Source organism: Galeopterus variegatus, unplaced genomic scaffold (assembly GCF_000696425.1).
Source record: "Galeopterus variegatus unplaced genomic scaffold, G_variegatus-3.0.2 Scaffold436, whole genome shotgun sequence".
NCBI lineage: Eukaryota > Metazoa > Chordata > Mammalia > Dermoptera > Cynocephalidae > Galeopterus > Galeopterus variegatus.
Window position 1 is genome coordinate 499,291 of NW_007726547.1, and position 13,827 is coordinate 513,117.

Sequence of the window (13,827 nt, forward strand, 5' to 3'; positions counted from 1 at the left end):
AAAAAAAAAAAAAAAAAAAAAAAAAAATAAGAAAAAAACAGGGGAAATACTTCAGGACTTTAGTCTGGGCAAAGACTTTCTCGACCTCAAAAGCACAATCAACAAAAGCAAAAACAGACAAATGGAATGATATCAAACTGAAAAGCTTCTGCACAGAAAAGGAAACAATCAACAGAGTGAGGAGACAATCTGAAGAATGGGAGAATATATTTGCAAACTACGTACCCAACAAGGGATTAATATCCAGATTATATAAGAAACTCAACAGCAACAAAAAAAAATCTGCTCAAAAAAATGGGCAAATGAGCTGAATAGACAGTTCTCAAAAGAAGACATACCAATGGCCAACAGGTATTTTTAAAAAATGCTCAACATCGGGCCGGCCCGGTGGCGCACTGCTACAGTGCGCTGCTTGGGAGCGCGGTGGCGCTCCCACCGAGGGTTCGGATCCCACATACAGACCGGCCGCTCACTGGCTGAGCGAGGTGCGGGTGCAACACCGAGGGTTGCGATCCCATTGCCGGTCCGGGTCCGGTACGGGCGCGACACTAAGGGTTGCGATCCGTTGCCGGTCACGAAAAAAGACAAAAAGGAAAAAAAAAAATGCTCAACATCACTAATCATCAGGGAAATGCAAATCAAAACCACAATGAGATATCACCTCATTCCAATTACAATGGCTATTATCAAAGAGAAAATAACAAATGCTGACAAGGATGAATAGAAAGGGGAACGGTTATACACTGTCAGTGAGAATGAAAATTAATATAACCATCATAGAAAACAGTATGGAGATTTCTCAAAAAATAAAAAAAAATGAAATAAAACTACCACATGACCCAGCAATCCTACTACTGGGTACATATCTAAAGGAAATGAAATTAGGATACCAAAGAGATATTTGCACATCCTCGTTTACTGCAGCATTATTCACTACAGCCAAGGTATGGAATCAACCTAAGTGTCCATCAGCAGATGAATGGATAAAGAAAATGTGGTATATCTACAGAATGGAATACTATTCAGCCACAAAAAGAACAATGTCCAGTCATTTGCAACAACATGGATGAACCTGGAGGACACTGTGTTAAGTGAACTAAGCCAGGAACAGAAAGAGAAATACCTCATGTTCTCACTCATATGTGCAATCTAAAAATGCTGATCACTTAGAAGTAGAGAGTAGAATGGTGGTGACCAGAGGCTGGAAAGGGTAGGGAGGGAAGAAGGAGGATAGTAACGGGTTGGGATTAGTGAGAGTTAGTTAACAGATACAAAATTACAACTCGATAGGAAGAATAAGACCTAGAGTTCTTATAGCATGGTAGGGGTGACTATAATTAACCACTTGCTGTATACTTTCAATTAGCTAGAAGAGAGGATTTTGAATGTTCCTAACACAGAGAAATGATAAATGTTTGAGGTGATGGATATGCTGATTGACCTCATTTGATCATTACACATTGCATTCATGTATTAAAATATCACACAGTACCCCATAAATATGTACAATTTTAGAAAATTGAAAAATAAAAACCAAACAAAAAAAAACATTCTGGGCTGTAACCCATCCCCCACTTCCCCAGACTGTATTATTTTGAAGTAAATTCCAGATACATCATTTCAACTCTAAATAGTTCAGTAGATATTACTAAAAGATAAAGCTCTTTAAGAGAATTTCAATAACATTATCACACCTAAAGAAATAATAATTCCTTAATATCAAATGCCCAATTAATGTCCAACTCACCCAACATATAAATGTCATCCTTTTTTTAAAGCTTCATTTTAATCAGGATTTAAATAAGATCCATCCATTATGATTGGATGTTATGTCTCTTAAAAGTCCCTATTAATCTATAAATTCCCTCTCCATTCCCCACTCTGCCCATGACTGATTTATTAAAGACCTGTGTCATTTGTCATACAGTTTCTCATAGTCTGGATCTGGCTGATTGCATTCCCATGGTGTTAACATGCTTCTGAGTGCTCTGTATTTCCTGTAAATTGGCAGCTGGATCTAGATGTCTGATAACATTCAAGACTAATTTGTTTCGTCAAGACTACTTCATAGGTTTCTTCCATCAGGAGGCATAAAATGCTTGGTGGTCTCTCCTTAATTTATTACTTTTTTATGTTAGCAGTGATTAATGATTGTCTTAGTCTGTTTTGTGCTGCTATAACATAATACCTGAGACTGGGCAATTTCTACAGAACAGAAATTCATTCTCTCACAGTTCTGGAGGCTGAGAAGTCCAAGATCAAGCATCTGGTGTGGGCCTTCTTACCACATCCTCACATGGTGTGAGGCAGAAGGGAAAGAGAGGATGAATGTTGTGCCCTCACATGGCAGAGAGTTAAAAAGAGTGAACCCTCTTCCCTTAAGCCCTTTTTTTTATAGCTAATGCTGCTACCCATTCATGACAGCAGAGCCCTTATTATCTAAACACCTCCCATAAGGCCCCACCTCCCAACACTGTTGCATTGGGAATTAACTTTCCAACACATGAATTTTGGGGGACACATTCAGACCACAGCAATGATCAACACCTAGATCCATTATTTCATCAGGAGTTACAAAATAGTAAGTCTAATTCTATCGTTACTTTTTCATTTATTAGCTGGAATAGTTATATATAAAGAAACTTCCCCCTCATCTATGACTTTGGTTATTCAGTGATAACTTTCTTATAGGAAATGCACTGTAGATAACATTCTTTCTTTCCTCTACCAGTTTTCCAAATAAAATTTGGTTTGCCATCATTTTTTAGCTTGCTTATTTATTTATTTATTATCATTATCAATTTGTAAATTTATTGCTGTTACCATCCTTACTGATGTCCCAATTTTCCCATCTTTGGCCAGCAAGAGCTTCATGTTGGCTCCCAGACACTTTAATACAATCCTAGTAATTGTTCGTAGCTTCCTTATTTTCTGACATATCAGGATGGTCCAGAATCATCTCATGCACTCAGCCATTTCTCCATGGAGCTCAGATCCCTTTTAACGGGAAATGCTATTTCCAGAGCATACTCTGGATATGAGAAATGCTCAGTTACGGGGCTGGTTGGTTACTGATTCCAGACCTTTCCAGTGAACACATACACATTCCCTTCACCTTTTCTTTTTTTTTTCTTTTTTTTTGGGGGGTAAGAAAACATATCATTAATTCATTGGCTGTCGTCTTCAAATTAAGGACTATGGGATTTTTGTTTATTCTCTTCCAATTTACATCTATATCCTTTTTCTTCTATACAGAATTAAATTCTATACAGCAATTAAAATATAATTCTTCATTTGCTTCCTCCCATAACCCCTACCCAGCAATCTAGAATTAACAATATCAACATTACCAACAACAAACAGTTTTAGGGTTCTCATTTGTTTGGAAGTTTTCTCTTTCCTTAAGATACATCTTCCTATGGTTGTACAAATTACTGTGCTTTAAAGTTACTTGAAATAGTTACTCTTGTTATGTTTGGGCCATCAACTTACATACTTCTGCTTATGTTTCTTATGAATTTTTTAAGAATTAAGAACTACTACTTATTAACATTTTATTATGCATAATACTAATATTAATCATTCATTAAGAACTTTTAAAAATTAAATTTGCCTGTTTTATAATTTTGTAAATTATAATATGATTCCAACATCAAATATACAAAACAAGGTAGATAAGTCAAACTTCTTTTCAATTTCCTCCACCCTAATCTCTCCCTTACCCTTAGGTACCTATTTTTTATAGTTATCCTACCTTATTTTATTTATTTAACATAAGAAGCTTTTAAATAGTCTTTCACTCTCTGGTTTATTTTATTTAATCTGTCGTTTCTTAAAACCCATTTTTTAGTATATACAAAAGTTTATATTTTTGTTCTAATAATTATATTTATACTAATATTTTTGTGTAATACCACCCATAGTCTCCTCTTTTTTTCTTTTGTTATTGTCCATTAGTTACTTCCCATGAACAATATTGTTATTAGCTCGTAATCATGTCTTTGCCCTTTACTTTAAGGGTACTATTCAGGATATTGTCCAATATACTGGAATTAAGAAAATTTTTCTCTCAAGTTTCAGGAAATGGCTACTCTGCAAAGACAATGATTCATTTATTTCAGGGTTTCTAACCTTGTCACTATTGTCATTGGGCTGGATAGTCCTGTGATGTGGGGGACTGTCCCGTACTTGCAGAATGTTTAGCAGTTTCCTTGGCCTCTACTACATGCCAGTAGCAGCCCCCCTCCCCATTGGGCTGGATAGTCCTGTGATGTGGGGGACTGTCCCGTACTTGCAGAATGTTTAGCAGTATCCTTGGCCTCTACTACATGCCAGTAGCAGCCCCCCTCCCCCACCAATTGTAACAACCAAAAATATCTCCAGACACTGCCAAATGTCCCCATTGAAAACCACAGATTTAACTAAATCAGAGTCCCCTTTGTGTATGTACTACAAAAAAGCTCAAGGTCAAATTAATGGCACCTTCTAAAAAAACATAAAAAGACCTCAAGATGAGAATTCTGTGTATTAAACCCACCCAAACATTATCTTAATACCCAAATTTAATATCTACTATTTGATTGATTTAAAAAAAAAGTACACACTACATACTTTTCACAGCTTTCATTAATTCCTTTTGGAACAAAGGGGAGGAGTAGAATTATTCCTTGGAAAATACAAGGAAGTTATCAGTCCTTGAAATTAGAAGTTGATTTATCTGAAATCCTTTACCAATCATTTCCCTAGTTACAGTTGTTTATCCTCAACTGAAAAAAATCTCTACATATTGTTGGCTTCTTCATTTTCATATGTGTAAATAAGAAAGACTAGCAAAAATAGCTCCCTGATAGCAGAGACTGGGACTTATTAGTACAACTCTGGACTCATCACATAGCACAACGCCTGGCCAGCACAGACGAGCTCAAGTTTTATGTCTGAATGAATGTTATTAATACAGTATGAAAAACCATCTTAATAGGTAGATGACTCATGTGGAATGGGTAACTTTTAGACAGTCACAAACCTTATATATAGTAGATGCTTAACATGTACTTACTCATCGCCTGCCAAGGACATAAAATCTAAACAACCTTAGCATATAAAATCAGAGCAAGAAAAGTAAGATTTGCATATTCTCCCACTGGTGGCTGCAAGACAACACATATGCTTCAAATATAACTTCTTTTTCTCAGTAAAAACAAGATAAGAGAGATATTTTGGGTTGAAAACAGCATTTAAATTTTAACACATAGGGCCAGCCAAATGTGGTGGTTGTTTTAGAAATTTGTTGAGTCCAGAGCAGTGAAAAGATAAAAATTGACGGAAAGCATGCCATTCAAGTTTTTCTTTACATAAACACAGGATTTACCTTTCCTCCAACATTTTTTATGACGAGGCTAAATTAAAGGGGCACCTTGCTTTAGAAAACACACAAATACAACACTATAACAACAGCAGAACAAAAAGTTCTGTATGAGGGTACTTCAAAAAGCTCATGGAAAAATAGAATTAAAAGAATATGAATCTTTCCATGAACTTTTTGAAGTACCCTCATATTTAAGTACATATATTAAGGGTGTACTTACTCACAAAAAGACATGATTTTCCAAACTTCAGGTTCCTGAATACCTGTTATTATTTCATTAGAATTTTCTTTAAGTCAAATTTAGCAATCTACTTTTTATAGGTAGGCTCATTCCAAGTAGATATCCATTAAATCACGGGCTGAATGAGCTAATGCATAATAAAAGACACTAGGGTAGCCTGTATACCACCTACACATCACCTTGTACAACATGCATGGATGATGCTTCGTCTTTTGAGAAACACTGCCCAAAGCAAATCCAACATAAGATGTTTTTAAATAGTATATTCATGCAGAAATCAAACGCTATTTCCAAAAAATTAGTTTAAAATATATTTTGCTTACACATGTGTACAAACAACTTACAGCAGCTGTTTCACTCCAGCTTTCTTGGAAACATTTTTCATTGTTCTTGGGTCTCATCTTCTCCAATGACAGAAAGCAGCTGTAAGAAGTGGCTATCATTGCTCTGCACATATATAATCCTCCAGGGCATCACTTACATAGCCCATGTTGCAATGTACCTTTCTAAAGCTCTTCACCTCTATCTGGCATACTTTCCCTGTGGCTCCTGATTTGTTAACTGGTAAATTGATATTCTCATATATACCTTCAAGGACAGTGGAAGCAGAGGTAGTTTATAAACGTCTGGAAGCAAATTGCCAAAAGGCTATCAATTGCTACCAATGAAAAAAATTGGGAATAAGCATGCATTTTAGAAGAATAAACTATGCATTCTAAATATTATCTACCTATATTCTACATGCTGTTTTTATATATTATATATTATTATATATTATCTATTTATATATGAAGATCTACTAAAGACTATCAATCAGTAAACCCACACAAACCAAATTTTCTACTTGAAAAACTCAAGTGTTTCTGCATAGATGTGCCTAAAGGATAAATGATCTTTAAACTGAAAAATTACATGAAATGGACCTTCTTACTCTCAACAACTGCTCAATTATAAGATCATATAATTACAAACACCAAACATTATTTCTAGCAAAAATGCTTCACTTTTCTAAGTGAACCTTCCAGAAATGGCAACCAGAATTCTTCAAGCAAGTGACCTGGAACTTGAGTACCTTGGTCCTAGGATTCCTAATTAGACTCACCATGTCTTACATTCCCTCTCCTTAAGATGGCATTCTAACAGCAGCTCTTCCAGAACCCTGAAGATAACTTTGGCCTTAAGGTCTCTTCCTCCCCAGCTCTTCAGATAAAGTTCACATAATACAAATAATGGTTATAACTAAGCTGAATGCCAATCAATAATGCTATGTTTTGTATCAATACTATTCAATTCTCTTTGTTCTAGCACTCACATGAAATATACAGAAAGGAAAATCCAGGTAATTTAACTTGAACTATTATCCTTATTTACCTTTAGTGAGCAATTAAGTCTACTAGTCTAAAATTAACATAAACCCAATCTACTAAAATATAAAGAACTGCCTACTTTTCTTGCAAAAGATATTTGCCCAGGTTCTAAACATAATCAGTTTTTGATAAAAACAGACTATGAATTCCATTCACAGGAGCATGGATGGATAACAAAAGTTGGCATCCCTGTAAATTAAGATGAAATGTGCAGAGAAAAAGAGCTTTCACTTACTTGCACGAAGGACTGAAGGTGTGACCTCAATTTCACTTGTTGCTTGATAAGGCTGAAAGGCTGAGACATTGCTGGTGCCAAGCTCACTACCAAATATCTCTGGACTCTGGGTACCTGTGGAGCTGGCACTGGTGCCATCACCTCCATGATGCGGATCTTGCTCATCAAACACTGCTACCAGCTAGAAATGACAGATAAATTTGCAGTTATAAATAAAATCATCTAAATTACTACCAAAAATGTATACCATTTTCATATAAATATACAGTGGAAAAATACTGATTTTAATGCACCCAGAAATATTAAGTTTTAGAAAGCAAACCTGCAAAGAAATAATGTTTCCCTGAATTTTGATGCTTTACTTTTATCTTTCTAAGTTGTACATTTCATATTCAAAATTCTATGGGTGAAAAATAATAAAGCTGTTTAATATCTCAGAATGCTAAAACAGGGATGAATTTAAATCTTTTTTATATACCAGATATATTGTTAAATGGAAAGGAAAAATGCAAAAGAGTGCATTTATGTATGTGTGTACATATGTATATCTGAACGTGTATTAATGCACACATACACACAGTATAAGCTACCCTTATAAGGAAGAAGGGGATATTAAAAACTGTACACATGTCTCTCATCTGTGCATAAGAAATGTAGAAAGGACAAAAGAGAAACTGAGGAAATGGGTTATCGAAAGGAGTAAATAGCAATAGGGTTGAAAGCAAGAGGAAATAGGAACAGACAGTGGCAATAATGGGGAAGTGACACTTTTCTGAGCTTATTTTTCTGTACAGCTCTGACTTTTAGAAACACAGTAACAATTCAATTACCTAAAACAAAGATAAATAATTGAAATCCTCTGGGATGGCAAGGTGAGGCAGGAAGCACCAGAGGAATCCAAAATGGCACACAAACAAAGGAACCTAACTATAGTACAAATGAAGATTATGACCACACCAGAGGGGGAAGGGGAGAAAAGAATTAGCCTAAGTAACTTTGGAAAACTGTGCCTTCACCATGTAACATAAAGACAAAAAGAATGGTTACACATTATATTCTAGTTAGTGAATTTGTTTATCACAAGCATATACAAGGGTACTTCAGAAAGTTCATAGAAAAATAGAATTAAAAGATAATATAATCTTTCCACGAACTTTTTGAAGTATGGTCTAGCAATTCTCAATCTACTATATACACACAAGCGATAATAAAGAAAAAAGTGAAAATATTTTGGATAATGAAAGCCAATGTTCTCACTGTCAGAAACAGAAGTTACAAAAATAAGGAAATGCTAGACTAAACTCTGGTATTAGACTGAAATCAGCAGCATCAGTATGAAGTCAAAGTTTTTATCAGTAGTAGTTAGGCAGGTACACAGACAGATAGGATAGATGAATGTTAATGCATATATGGTAATATATGTACAAACATATTTTCTCGCTCTGTCCACCAAGAGGTCCTAGAAGCGATGAAATCCCAGTACCAATGAGCATACCCAGTGCCCAGGTCCTAGTTTCTAATACTGTTCTCCAGTAAATGAACCTGGGCTCCTTGGGAAAATGGTTGATTTTAGGGTGAGGACAGGGAAAACACATGATGAGCCTACAACACCTTGTGATGCTAAAAAGTAAGTAAATATATACTCAAAAATGACTTAGGTGTCTCAATCTCCTTGGGAAAATGGTTGATTTTAGGGTGAGGACAGGGAAAACACATGATGAGCCTACAACGCCTTGTGATGCTAAAAAGTAAGTAAATATATACTCAAAAATGACTTAGGTGTCTCAAAGGGAAAACAGCTGCCAACCTGAAGGACTCACAATGGCCAAAGCTGAGACAACCTGTAAACAAAATAAACAATGCCAGCATTGGATTATAACCCAAAGAATAAACTAAATACCCATAAGTCTATAAATGATACAAATAAATAATTGAAGAAATGGAGGAGAATGAATGGACAGCTCTTCCCTACTATAGCATTCCAAATAATAAATACAGAAGGAATGATGGAAATAGAAATCATCATTAGGCAACCTCCACAGTAATAATTGTTGCAGGAAAGATCTACCCGTGGATGCTAAAATTAATGGGTGAGAATATGATGAGGAACAGGATGTTTGCATTATCTCAAAATGTCTCCCTGTAAGATACGTTTTAACTAAAAAGGGAAAAATAGTTTCTTTGCAATGAAGAAACTTGGAGACACCACTTTACCAAGGATAACATCACCAGTAATAATAGGCTAGCCAGTTTGCTCAGTTGGTTGGAGTGCCACCTTGTAAGGCCAAGGACAAGGGTTCGGATCCCTGTACCAGTCAGCCCCCCCCCCCCCCAAAAAACCCATCACCAGTAATAAGACATGTCAGCATCATGTACCATCAGATAAAATGCCCTGAGAAGTATATAACATTACTTCTGTTATTCCTGCCAAAAATGTATAAGTTCAATCTAATCATGAGGAAACATCAGACAAACCCAAATTGAGTCACTTTCTACAAAATAAATAGTATCCTTTAAAAGTATCAAGGTCATGAAAGTAGAAGGAAAAAATGATGAAAATGTATAAATTGGAGGAGACTGAGAAAAATGAGAACTACATGCAATGTAAGTTCTTGGACTGGATCCAAGACCAGAAAAAGAACATTAGTAAAAAAGAGGCAAAGTTCAAATGAGCTCTGTAGATTAGTTGACAGTACTGACTCAGGATTAGTTTCTTGTTTTTGGTAATTATACTATGATTATGTAGGATGTTAACATTAGGGACAGATGAAGGATATATGGAAACATTATTCCAACCTCTCTGAAGTATAAGATTATTTCAATTAAAAATTTTAAAATGTTACAATACAGTATTACAAAACACTATAAAGATAAAAATTTATTTTATTTCTTTTTATAGCTAATATAGTTATTAAAACACTAATACACTTCTTAAAAATCCCAAAAAGTAATAAGGTTCTAGGGAGCAGCAATGGCTATCGCCTTGGTCATTCACCCTACAATCCCATGCCTAGCAACTAAGTTTGGCTTTCCAAGAAAAGAAGAACCTTATCTACAGACAAAATGATCCACCTCTTCCACCACCAAGCCAAGCTTTTTCAATGCCAATACCCCTATCAGTTAAGGGACAGTAAGATAAATTTACAGAATATAAGCAGTATTTATAATTACAATCCTCATTTCATAGTTCTGTCATTTTGAACAAATGCTGTTTCCATGAACATTTACATATCATCAATCAATTCATGAAACAACAAAGAAACCCATTATAAGGTCATAGAGACATGTAGATAAACAGGAAGCTCAGAACCCCGCTGTGGTATAATATATAATTAGCTGATTAATCTGGAGAGAGGCTAAGTGGCAAGAAGAAATCAAAGTAGGATGAAGAGTTGGGCCACTCAACCTTATGACAAGCAACACAAGTGGGAAAAGAAATTCTGAACAGTTACAAAAAATGGGAAGGTGTTTCTAAGTATACACCAAAGTTTCCATATGCAGTAACAAAATCAGCTTGTTTATTTGATATTGCCTGGCAGGTGTCTCCCCTGTATTAGTAGCATATATGTTCCTCTAGATCAGGTATGAGCAAACTTTTTCTGAAAAGGCCTAAATAGTAAATATTTTTGGAGCTGTGATCCAAATCGTCTTTCACTATTCCACTCTTCCACTGTAGCATGAAAGTACCACAGGTAGTACATAAACAAATGAATGCGGCTATACTTAAATAAAACTTCACTTACAAAAGCAGGCAGCGGGCCAATTTTCACCCATGGGCCATAGTTTGATGACCCTGCAGTAGATCACCCATCTTCAAGTAACACGATTTAAAATGTTCAATTTGGGAACTGAAACTAAAAGTCAAGGTACCTTTGTAACCCTGACAAGCCAAAACTATCCATTTCAAGCTCTTCATCAGGATTTGGATTTCTGTACTTAATTTTAATGTCATCATACTTTTCACAAGGTATGTGGCTTATTATGTGTTTTGAAGATATTAAGTTCTGACATTTTGGTGCTTAATTGGAAGCAAATGAAATTCAAGTTTTCTTATTAACTTTTCACAATGATGTGTTCTCTCAAGAACCAAGTCCTTTCTGCAAACTGAAAATGGAGATTGAAAATGACAAAGAACGAGTCTTTAAATGCCACACGATGAAGGAGCTTATACATGTATATTAGTTTCAGTAATTATCTCCAGCATTTTTAGAAAACACAAGTATTATGAAATCTGGACGATGTCATGAACAAATGCTGTTTGAATTTCAGTGGCAGAATCACAGTTGGTGATTTACAATATGTCAATAACATACAATTCTACAGCTTTCTTTTAAACCAAAATTTAAGTGCCAGGTGCAGATATGAAGCAATTTTGTGTTAAATTGGGAAGGACATTTAATTTTAGAAAATCTACTCTACAAGAATACATATAGTAACACAGCAAAAGAAAATGGGACCTTCACAAAAACATCACATATTAAAAATCTCTATCATGCCCTTCAAAAAGTAAAGGAAACGTCTGCTTTCAAATTTGTGAAACATGTCTCAACTCCATATTTTAACAGATGGAATTTTCGCTGCTGTCCATGAAGTAGATCAATTCTGAAAGTTCATTTTTACTTTCAATAGTTATTAATTTTTCTTCTGTTCCACTCATCCATCAAGTCTCCATGAGAAAAAACAGGCCGAATTTGGATAACACCCACAATAACCCAAATATCAGATAAACTCTAAACATTGCCTCACAAGTGATTTTAACTCCCTAAAACATCGGAACTCTCCAACAGAAAACCTGTCATGTAAAAATCACACATAAATGCTTATTGGATCTAGGGTGGTCCCTTTAGAGGGTAAAATTATGAGTCGAAAGACCACAACTGCATGTAGCAAAGTGCTAAGTGCATAGAATTTGGAATCAGAGCTACATTCAAAGCCCTCTCTGACACTATGGCAAATGGTAAATCTATTCTCCTCTCTAACACCTCTAAGTTTTACTTTCCTCTTCTGAAAAAAAGAGGATGGTGGTTGTGGTGGCAGAATTGTGCCCCACCACCAAAGTCATCTATGCCCAAATCCCTGGAACCAGTGAATGTTACCTTCCAAGGCAAAGGGACTTTGCAGGAAGATGGGATTCAAGTTAAAGACCTTAAAAATATCCCAGGTTATCCTGACGGCCTTATCTACTAATGTAAGCCTGGAAAAATGGAGAACTTTAACTGGCTGTGGACAGAAAGAGATGTGACAGTGGTCAGAGAGATGCTACACTGCTGGCTTTGAAGATGAAGAAAGGGAGCCACAAGCCAAGGAACATGAGCCACATTGAGAAGGCAACAAAATAGACTCTCTCCTGCAGCCTCCAGGAAGAAACACACCTCTGCTAACGCCTTGATTTTACTCCAGTGAGACCATTTCAGATTTCTACCGTATGGAGGCATAAATTAATAAATTTGCATTGTTTTAAGCCAGTAGTTTGTGTACATTAGTCCCCCCTTATCCACAGGGGATATGTTCCAAGACACCCAGCAGTTATCTGAAACCGCAGATGTACCAAATCCTATATATACTATTTTTTTCCCATCTCATAATGGAGACGGCTACTTAATGACTATGGGGTAGGCAACGCGTACAGCGTGAGTCCACTGGATAAAGGGACGATTCACCCCCCAAGTGAGGACAGAGCAGGACGGTGCAAGATTTCATCATGCTACTCAGAACGGGGTGCAATTTAAAACTTATGAATTTTTCATTTCTGGAATTTTCCATTTAATGTTTGGGACCACTGTTGACCATGCACAGAGCAGGACGGTGCAAGATTTCATCATGCTACTCAGAACGGGGTGCAATTTAAAACTTACAAATTTTTCATTTCTGGAATTTTCCATTTAATGTTTGGGACCACTGTTGACCATGGGTATCTGAAAGTGCAGAAATCAAAACAGGGAAAAGGGGGACTACTGTAATGTGTTACGGCAGCAGTAGGAAACTCATACAGAGGCGATGCGTAGTCTCCTAGACTTGTGACAAAGACGGAAGGTGTATCAACTTTAAGAATACAACACGCACACATCTACTATTACTATTATTGTATTATACTGTGGTGGCTGATAAACATATTTTTATAAACATGAGGATCAGTTTCAAGAGTAATAAAGATTGAGGCAAAGCTCAATTGGTGTATATTGTTTCTGGGAGAAGAGAAAAAAAAAAATAAAACACAGGAAAAGGAAAGGAGAAACCTAGCTAGGAAATGCTTTAACATATAACCACAACATTTAGTAATTTCGCAGTTGGTCTACATCCTCCCCTTGATGTCTCACATAAAAACACAGCAGCTTTTATTATTTCACTTTACAGAAAAGAAAACTGAGGCTGAGAGAGATTAATCTGACCAAAGTTTAAATAAGTACAGAATGAATCTCGGGTTGTAAATCAAGTCTATCTGACTTCAAAGATTCTATTTATTCAAACATCTAATGTGTCAACAGCACAACCCACTGGACAGCTACAGACTATGATCATCCGTAAGACTCTGAATAGGATTCTGTTCATTCTTGATTAACCAAAGGTAATAACCTGCCTTACCAAATTAATACAATTTTGACACTACCACCTAAAATTT

The 13,827-nt window shown here is 35.9% G+C and overlaps 1 protein-coding gene across 14 annotated transcripts in view; it reads right to left on the reverse strand.

Moving 5' to 3' along the window:
* The window catches only part of PARD3 (par-3 family cell polarity regulator), a 714,454-nt gene that overhangs the window by 424,219 nt on the left and 276,408 nt on the right, over window positions 1–13,827 (reverse strand). For all 14 annotated transcript variants that reach the window (XM_008568729.1, XM_008568725.1, XM_008568720.1 and 11 more), the window contains exon 3: window positions 7,209–7,389. In XM_008568729.1, coding sequence (XP_008566951.1) covers window positions 7,209–7,389 — 181 coding nt within the window. The remainder of the gene's footprint in view (window positions 1–7,208; window positions 7,390–13,827) is intronic.